The sequence below is a fragment of the Cavia porcellus genome, unplaced genomic scaffold (genome assembly GCF_034190915.1).
Source record: "Cavia porcellus strain 051 isolate PalLab524CR breed Dunkin Hartley unplaced genomic scaffold, mCavPor4.1 scaffold_28, whole genome shotgun sequence".
NCBI lineage: Eukaryota > Metazoa > Chordata > Mammalia > Rodentia > Caviidae > Cavia > Cavia porcellus.
Window position 1 is genome coordinate 38466044 of NW_026947511.1, and position 10107 is coordinate 38476150.

At 48.6% G+C, this 10107-nt stretch overlaps 1 protein-coding gene across 1 annotated transcript in view; it reads left to right on the forward strand.

Moving 5' to 3' along the window:
* Clic5 (chloride intracellular channel 5) overlaps positions 1 to 9591 on the forward strand; it is a 64170-nt gene extending 54579 nt beyond the window's left edge. The window contains exons 5-6 of the mRNA XM_003473625.5: positions 2356 to 2540; positions 5416 to 9591. Coding sequence (XP_003473673.2) covers positions 2356 to 2540; positions 5416 to 5583 — 353 coding nt within the window. The 3' untranslated portion in view covers positions 5584 to 9591. The remainder of the gene's footprint in view (positions 1 to 2355; positions 2541 to 5415) is intronic.
* The last annotated feature ends 516 nt before the right edge of the window (positions 9592 to 10107 follow it).

Here is a 10107-nt window from a genome sequence, read left to right on the forward strand (position 1 = left end):
CCTCTGGCAGAGAATGTGTGGGCATTGCCCCATGTCACTGGATGGCAATGTGTTAGTTGTGTTTTGGCATGTGGGCTTGGTATGCCTGTCAACAGGGCTTTTCACCGAGGAGGATCCCAGTGCAGCTTAAGGGACAGGGTGACAGACACACATTAAACAAGCAGACGGAGCCATGCTTTGGACTGTGCATTTGACCCCTCAGAGCTAGCGCAATTCTCTGCCACCCTTTGAAAGTTTCAGGAACTCACTGACGAAGAGTTGGGTAGCTGTCACAGAGCAGGGTGATGGCACATTAGGGAATGCAAGAGCAATGACACTGTCACATCTCCAGGGACAGGAAGGGCCCTGCATTAGTCACTCACCCTGTGTCATCAGAGTTAATCCTTATGGTGGTGATCAAATGAGGATTTAGGGATCCTAGGAACTTACCAAGGTCATCCCAGGTGGACCGGATTGGCAGGATTAGTGAGCTGAAGCCAACACAGTAGGAACAAATAAGGGATTTGAAAAATCTTGGAAGAGCCCCATGCAATGAAGGGGCCCTCACACTGGCACCTGGGCATAGCCACAGTGAGTCCCCCTGAGTGAAGTCAAAAGCTAAGCCCAGGAAAATGCTGGGCCCACGGCCCCTTCCTGGTGTCTCAGCCTCTCTTCTCTCTACTGCTATCACCACCACCCCACTTTCACATCCCAGACAAAATTATACTCATGCAAGGAGCACACAGAGGACATCCTCAGGACACTAACATGGTTTGTCCTGTGGCGTGCGACTCAGGGTAACAACCACACCCGAGTGAGATGCCTTCCACCTCCAGGGACCACAAGAGAGGACAATAAAAATGTGTCCCAGAATGAGCCACTGCCCCAGTCACAACTTTAGGCTATGTTACCAACTTTCATAGCCACTCCCAGCCCACTGACCTGGGCAGAGAGGAATACTGTGGTCCCCGGGTCATCTGTGGCCCAGGGTCATTGGAATTAGAATTTGCTCTGTCTCCTTTTCCTTCTCTCTCTTCACATCCATGGGATGAGGTCAGCTGGCCAAATTTGACAAGTACTCCACTTAATCTTTCTATTATAGCCGAGATTTTGCCATTGTCTTTGTAGCACAATGTGTATTGTCTAGCCTGGTACCACCCTCGCCCAGACCGCCTGCTTGGCCCATTGCAGTCTAGACAATCACTCAGGACGTGCAGCATTTTCCCAGGCCGCTCGCTGTGTTCTCTCAAACTGGGAACACAAAGCAGATGAGGCTGTGCACAGTCAGTGCCACCCCAGGGGGAAGGAAGCATTGAGAAACCATGGCCTGCCCCTGGCCGGCTTAAAACATTTCAGCAAGGGTTCAATGGATTCATCTCAGGCTGGTGTTGTTCCATTGTCTCCAACAAAAGGCAGCCACAGAAAGACAGACGTGGCTGTGACAAGTGGCTATGGAAGACACATCTGGGGAGATTGAGCCTGAGTGCAGTCTTCCTTAGAGTGACACCCCCTCACCTCTGCTGGCCCGCAACCCCAAGGCTGATCCTTGAGCTCAGCCAGAGCCTGGGGACACAGCAATCAGGGACGAGGCTGCTGGCAGAGGTGCAGGTGCTACAAAGGGAAGGTTCCGGGTCAGAGTTTAGTATTGGAATGGACCCTGTGGTTCCTGGTGCATGGACTTGGCTTGCTGGTGACAACCCACCCTGTTATCACCTTACAGCTGTTTAGCTCCTGTTTCTAAATGAATTGTTTGATAATGATTGCGATGAGACTTTGACAGTCTCCTGTCACACTGTCCTCCTGTGGACATTCATTCTTTGGGCTCCATCCCCAACAAGTCTCCCAGAAGCTGGGAATACACATTTATGGTGACACTGCTACCTCCTGCACTGGCCCGGTCACTGAAGACAGTTCTGGGTTGTAGCAATGGGTCCTAGATAGCACCACCACCACGTTGCCTCTCAGGTGCTTTGGGCTTTGCCAAGGCTGGCACCCAGCAGGGCTTCCATTGTTTCTACTACTGGTGTTTCCTGCCACTCCAGGGTTGGGTTAACCCTGGAGGACACTTATGCAGGACCTGGTCCTATCTCTGTTCCAGAACATCTAAGCACTTCTATTGTTTAATTACCCTTTTTTTCTATACAGTTAACATGCAGGCTTTTTGTAGAATGTATACAAAATGTAGAGAAGCAAACTAATGTAAAAGTTGGGTAACATTACTGCACCTGCCTGAGATAAACACTATAAACACGCAATCGGAATTCCAAGGGCTGTGTTTCTGTATTTTGTACCAGGATTAGCATGTGTTGATTGCATGCTGCAGGTAAGTATATTCGGGCATGGGACTGAGTTCCCTTCCTTTGCTCTTCCCACCAGCCCTGGAGCGGGGCCTGACCAAGGCCCTGAGAAAGCTGGATGACTACCTGAGCACTCCCCTGCCTGAGGAGATCGACAGTCACACAGGCGGGGATGACGACAAGGGGTCACGGCGCAAGTTCCTGGATGGGGATGAGCTGACCCTGGCAGACTGCAACTTGCTGCCCAAGCTCCATGTGGTCAAGGTAAGAGAGCTCAGGCTGAAGGGGCTGCTGGAGGCCACCATGGCTGAGTCGGGGTGGTTGTCTAGAGCTGGGAGCCACTGCTGGTGGGTTGTTACTCTCTGGGAGCTTGTTTCTGTGTATTAAATGTGTGGATATTACTCACCTTAGAGCTGAACAGAGAAGATGTGGGGTAGAAATGCTGCATATTGTAGTGAGTGCTAGATGCAGTCAGTGTACCCCAAACACCTCTTGCTGGAGATGCCCCACCCAACACAGCCCATGTCTTCATTGATGCAGCTCCATGTCCCCATCCATGTCCTTGGTATACAGACTCTGCATCAGCTCCCTGGAGAGACACCGTCCTCTTCATCATGATCAGCTACACACTGGAGGCTGCACGGGCAGGGGCTGGGAACCTCCCTGACCATTGGTGATATGGTGCAAACCTATATGACTATTGGGGAGTCAGAAAGAAGGAAATGCAAAAACAATCTCCAGATCCAAACTGCTCAGTTTTCCTCTGTATCTCGGACAGTTTCTGTGCAGGGTGGTAGCACATTTCTTGGAGATGGGGAGCCCCGTGCTGAATGAGCCAGCGTTACCATTCAGTACAGCTCTGATTATTGCAATGCCCTTCCTTGTGGGGTCCCACGGTGTCCCCTGTTGCCTCTCCATCTTCAGGAGCAGCACAGGACACTTTCACCCTCCTTCACCTCTCTGAAGACAGCAGTTGTGGCCAGAGCTTCCAAAGGAGCGTGACTGCCACACCCCTCTTTGATGATACCCAGTTTCTTGCTGTCCTTCTCCAAGAAGAACCAGACACCACCGTCCATGGGTGGGCTTGTGCCTACCGTCCTGGCTACAGTCTCAATCTGCACATGCAGCTTCTTCTTCTCCCAGAGCCCAACCAGACTTGGCCAAAATCACACAGCCAGGTGTTGCGTGCACTGGTGTTGCTGGCCTCAGTCAGAGACAGGAACTCGTGGTTGAGCAAACACAATCATTAAAATGACTCGTTGGGCCCAGAACCAAGCCGATGGTCACTTGTAGGAGTAACCAAGTGAGGTCACTTTGAAGTTATTAACTAGCATGCAGCCCACTCTCCAGAGTGTGCTTTTTTCTCCCTTTTCTCAGGGATACGTTGGGCCCTAGGGATGTGACTTTTCTCATGCTGGAGGGAAGAGTGCAGATTACATCTCTCCTTGCCTCCTTTTCCCTTTCCCCTTCCTCCTCGCACTGACACTTGTTAACCATCCACTTAAGAATCACTGGTTGAATTAGGCAAGCAAATCATTCTCCCAGTCTGGTGTACCAGCCTGTGATTCCTCCGGCTCCTTCCAGCCACAAATGGCCAAGCAAATCCCTGTCCTTGGAGGACTTCAGTAGACATCTCCTTGGAGCCTCAGGACCAGATGACGACGTCCGGGAGGGAGGGTGCTGGGCCTTGCTGCTGTCACCTCGCATTTTTGCTGATCCCGCTTATCAGATCCAGGACCTGGCAAACCTCTCCGTGCACAAGAGCAGAGGGGGAGCTGAGCAGCCTCCAGCTTGGCCTCAGACGCCAAAACTTAATCTGGGCTGTAGGAGCTAACTGTTTTCATATGAAAGAGCAAATTCAGAACATGAGCACGGCTGTCCCCTGCGCATCACAGCTGCGTGTGTGCACCCTCGCCTGACTGTGTTTCAGGTCCAGCTCTGGCCAAGGACCCGATTGACCCTGACCCAGTGCATAGCAAGTATCAAGCATGATAAGGCCTGTCCTAGCGCACTACAGTGGCAGCGTCCCCTTGAAACCAACAGGAAGAGAGACCCAAATACAAACACAAATGAATGGATTCATAGTACTTCCTCACTTTTCAAGCTATAAGTCTGTCCTTCAAGAATCTGGGTACTTAGCCATCATGCACGAGGCCCTGGGTGTGATCCCCAGCACTGAAAAAACAAAAGCTCTAAAAATAAAATATCTGCATGAACACATTTAAGGCTTCAACCCATGAAGAACATCTTCTATTGGACTGTTCATTTTCTGTGGGTCTGTCCATACCTAGCCCAGTGCTTCGCATCCCAGGACCGTGGCTTACCCAAGGGTTTGCCCTAGGAGGAAGGCAGTGGCCTCTCAAAGCCATGGGCAAACAAGGGGAGCCACTTCTCACAGTGACCACAGGAAGGCTGTAGGGACTGGCATGGATGTGACTTCCATTCCTTCTCATCCGGGGTGACCAGCACTTGTAACAGAACTCTCTGTCACCTTTGATCTGGCCTCTCCTACACTGGACAGGCATTGTGGGGACTTCCTTGGCCACCGACATCACTCATTTTAACTGCAAGGAATTCTCATAAAAAATTCCTATGGAGAAAAGAATGGAAAAGACAAGGTTTCACCTTCCAGGCAGCTACTACCCATTGTAATAGCTATAAATGTGCGACATGATGGGTTCAGTGTAACAGTCTGTCTTCAGTTTTCTAGCCCATTGGATCTTCCTGGGCAGCATCTTTTTCAGCAGCTTTATAGGTGCCATTGTACTTATTTATGTACAGTCAAGCATTTACGCACCCATTCATACATCACTGGCCATTGACACTGTACACTGTTCTGTGCTTTCTAGGATGCTGTGATCCTAGCAGTGTAGCTGAACGCTTTGTCCACATCCATAATTATTGCCTAAAGAAAACTCCCTACATGTAGAACAAGTAGGCAGAAGGGCAAATCATATTTATGTAAGAAATAGGTAAAACATGGAGATATCCTTGTCTCTTGCACTGCAAATGTTTTGGGGCTGGCCCATTGCACTGCACATGGGTCCTGTTGCTGTGGCCATGCCCTGTGCCATACCCTGGAAACCTCCTGAGGTTGACCTTCCTCCTTTACCTGTCTCTGTCCCATCTCTCTGCTCAGATTGTGGCCAAGAAATACCGCAACTATGACTTCCCTGCTGAGATGACAGGCCTATGGCGGTACCTCAAGAATGCCTACGCCCGGGATGAATTCACCAACACCTGCGCAGCCGACAGCGAGATCGAGCTGGCCTACGCTGATGTCGCCAAGCGCCTCAGCCGGCCCTGAGCACAGCCACCATCCATCTGATGTGGAGGACACTGCTTCCCCGACAAAACTCGGTTTTACAGGCTTCGCAATTCCGCTTCCCCACTGACTCGGGGAACTTTTTATCAGGTTGTTCTTGCTGGTTCCCCAGAACTTCAGCCTGCTAGCTTTGAAGGTTAGCGCGTCTTCTGTCTGGACACGCGTGAAGCTGGTACACAGGGAGGAAACAGATGCCTCTGCACTTGCCAGTAGAGTCTGGGTTAGTGGATTTGGGGTCAGTCTCGGGAGCCCCCTATGGGTGGTCTCAGTCCTGTCTGCCAGCCTCCTAACATCTCTCAGATGCTTTAGCAAGTGCAAGACCAGCTCCTCCTTGTAGAATCTGCAAGAACAAGGACCCACACTGCTCTCGTTAGAATGAGTCTGCACCTTGCTAGGGGATGCAGAGAGGCTGGGGGGACTGAGCTGGCATGGCTCTGAGCATCCCGCACATGTACTTGCTGTCACTCCTGCAAATGCTCCAAAACCAGACTACAAACTCCCTCCAGACACACTAGCAATTCTTGACCTTGGCTGCCCTTGGCTTTTTCCTGCCTAGGCATGGCCAAGAAGGAAGCTGGTGTGCAATTCCAAACTGCAGGACTGCGATGGGGAGCAGGGGAGCAGTGTTGGTGCCAAAAGGCCCAGGGTTCTACAGCCATGGGTCTGCGTGCTTAGGAGTGGTTGTGCAGTGAGATTGCTTACCCGGCTGGACTGCACATCAGTAAGCAGCTTCCAGTTCATGCTGGGGTGCAGGAGGGGGGATGGGTGGGAACCAAGGGGTCTTTTATGAGGCTCAATGCCCCCTGGTCAATGTCAAACTGCCTCTTCTCTCAGAATCTAAGCCTTGGACTGCTGGTATCACTAACTACCAACTTGATAGCAAATACCTAGATCTGGCCAAAATGTCTTTCTGGTCTCTCTAAGCTGCCCCTGGCCATGGGTCCACTGGTTGATGTTCCCTGGGATTCCCTGGTGGCCTGGGACAGGTGGAGGCATGTGGAGGAGTTGAAATGATGGTGGGATATCTTAGCAGAAAGCCATGAACCTTCCTGACCCAGAAACCATGTAGTTTAGAAGAAAAATAGGTACCCATTTGGGTTAACCTTCCAACTGCTGGATGAAAAGGGCAATAATATTCTCACTCATTGTCTCTGCGTCCTTTCCCCTGCCTGTCACCTCCTGGTGCACTGGATATCTGCACAAAGGAAATGGAGAGAAATGAATTTAGCCTCTGCTCCTCTTTAGGGGAATGCCATAAAAAAGTATCTCCCCATGGCCATACATCCAGCAACCCTCCCCTCTGTACTCCTGGAGGATGCCAAGGATCCTCCTGCTCTAGGGAAAAGCCCACTGCTGCAGAGAAAGCATGACCAGTTCCTTCACAGAGAAATACCAATGATTCTAACCCACACTCGCATCCAAACACTACCAAGGAATCTCCAAACAGGCAAGCAAGGGTGAGAAGCAGGGGCTCTATTCCTACCTACCCATGAGGACACCAGGACATCACATGAGTCCATTGCTGTCCCCCACCAAAAGGCCCCCCTGCACCCCTGACAATGTCTGAAAAGAGGAGCTAGAAGCTGGCTGAGGCACTGTAGGGAGAAGCCCCATACCAGCCTTGGAATGACGGATCAATGATCCTGAAGGCCTTCTAAGCAGAGTGAGCGTCTAGCTCATCAGAACCTCTCCTGAATGTACAGTGTGGTGAGATGACTTCCAAGTGGACCAGGTCCTGGAGATCAACCTCATGCTTGGAGCCTATAAAACCTAAAAACAAACAAGTCAATGTTAACCTTGGGTGCTCCTCCTGGGGTTGCGTTAGCTCACATAAATAACAGTGTTAGGCACAGCAGGGCAGGGTGCTACAGATTCATTATAACCCTTCTAAAGGTGGGCAGAAGTCATGGAAGGAAGACTCTTCCAGGTACTTGATTCAGAAATACGTTTTTATTTCAACTGTAGGTTACCACATAATGCAACTAATCGACTACTGATTAGAGATGTCTTATGGCCAGACTCATTGCAGTATATAAAATAACAGTAGCATTAATAATATTAATAATATTAATTGCTAATTTTTTTTCAAAAGATACTTTTTTTCCAACCTCTGGTCCCTCTGGCCATTGGCCTTCTCCTTGCCCCGTGGCTTCCTCTGTATGGTGAGGCCATGCCTCCCAGGGACCGCTTGGGACTGCTGATGGCTTTGCGCCCAGACTGTGCAGCTCAGAATCTTGGGTGCAGACAGTCTTGGGGATTGGTCTTCAAAGGATCCTTGTTTCTGAGAACACACATTTGGTAGTACAGAAAGGAGGTTATCTGTGTTGAAATCCTATTTTATTTTGCATTTTTCTCTCCTTTGACTTTCACACCACCAATTTTTTTGTAAGTTGGTTAGCAAAAGACAGAAGCAGAAAACTAGAGTCAAAGAGCATGGCTGAGGTGAATTCATCATTTGTTCAGGACTGCCTAGCTCTGCATGTGGCAGGAGAGGTATTGTGTTCATTTTTAATACTCCTGCAAGATGAGCCAGGTACATATAGTCCTGATTGATCCAGAGCACAGTTCCTTTATCTCCTGACCAAGAAAGCCAAATGTCAGGCAAATTTAGAACCACAGACAGGAGTACAAGTCACTGGCAGCAGGCAAATCGACAAAAATGGGGGTGATATGACAGCCTGCTTGGCCACACAATCCCAAGCAAGTTCAACTTCGGGAAGGGCACCCCTCAGGATTTCCTCATCAAACTGCTGGTGCCACAGGGGAACTTGGTCTTCTCAACACAAAGCCAATACCAGAAGTATCTTCCAGCACTTCTCAGTTGGAAAAATGCTACTTGATGGTTACTCTGCAGTCAGACAATACCAAGTGACTTAGCATGGTGACAAGAAGGAGCCCACAGACCTGGATGATCTAAGACCCCAGGAATCAGCAAGCCTAAACACAGAATTCGGAAAGAAGCAGAGGCAGGAAAGTCTCTCTGGCAAGAACGTGCCATCACTATGACACTCTGTGTTTAGAAGCAGCAGGTATGCGGTAGGTACTTCTGGGTTCACCTCCACTCGCAGTGGCCAGGGGCCAGCTCAACAAGATGCTGGTGTTGTTGCTTGGAAACTCATGGTTAGAACTAAGCTCAGTGATTCTCAAGGGGTCATTTTCTTATGTTCCTTATGATATTAAGAAAGCATTAGAAAAACGTAGGCAGTCAGTTCTGATGTCTGCAGAACATGAGCGATGTTTTCACTGGCTCTCTAGCCCCTCTGCCCTCCAGCCTGGGCCTCATGTCTGCAGCTGCCCACCATTCAGATCACACGGCCCGGGTACCCTCATGAATACGCTCTCTTCTCCCTTCACCCCATCTCTCTCCAGCTTAGTTGTGGATACCAAGTCTCGTAATCAGATATGATCCAAACTGCACGCAATCTTACTTAATGTTCCTTTAATAAATCTATCCAACTCCCTCTGCTAACCAAAAATAAATAAAATGTTGCCTCTCCATGAGGTTGAGGCTAATCTGTATTTCTATGAATGCAATCTGGTTTTGGCAAAACACAGTTTTAAGGATCCAGTAGTCTAAGGCATTCTGTATATAACTAGAAATTTCATAATATTAACTGTGCATATATTTAAAATATCAAATACCCAGCTGATGTTTGAATTTGTCCTTTTTTTCTGGCCACTTAGTTGTATCATTTTCTAAGCTGGGGCATTTACTAATTTAGTAAAAGATGCCTAGCTTTTATAAAAGAACAAGCATTCGTTTAATAAAGACACTCTGAATGATGGTTACTTGATTTTCCAGAGACCTTTAACTGTGGTGATAAAATAACAGGCCTTGCTTTCAAGCCTTAATAAATGTAAAATGACTTTTAATGAAGATAGAGCTGAGTGCTTTCCTCATGACTCTGGAGCAATCATGAATTTGTTTCCTGGTCTTGATTGGAATTGACTGATTTCAAATAAAATTGGTTTATTTTCAAATATTACAAACATGATCATCAGACTTTTGTGTGTGCGTGTGCATGTATGTGTGTGTGTGTGTGTGTGTGCACCAGGGATCAAATTTACAACCTCACACTTGCCAAACGGGCGCTTATGCTGCTGAGCTAAATCCCCAGATTTCTTATTTAAGGTGGGAATTTCCTTTGCTATTTTAAATGACAAGTCTGAATAGTCTTTGCAAATAAAATGTATTACTTTCCCATTATAAATATGTTTATTCTTCTTAAAAATACAAAAAATTAGGGATAAGAAAGGAAAAAGAAAAAGGGATGGGAACCAACCATCCAAACACCACTTGAAGCAGAGTTAAAACTTCTTCCATAGGACATGGTGGCACATTAAGGATACCCCTTGTGCCTCTCAGTTGCTGTCTGTGTTGCCATCCTAGAGGGCAAGGCTGACATAGTCTACACTCTCAGATATCGGTGCCCTTGCACCTCAGGGCCTCGAGTTGCCTGAGGGCCCTTATGTTCCACTGCAGTTGATGTTGGGGTGGGACCTACT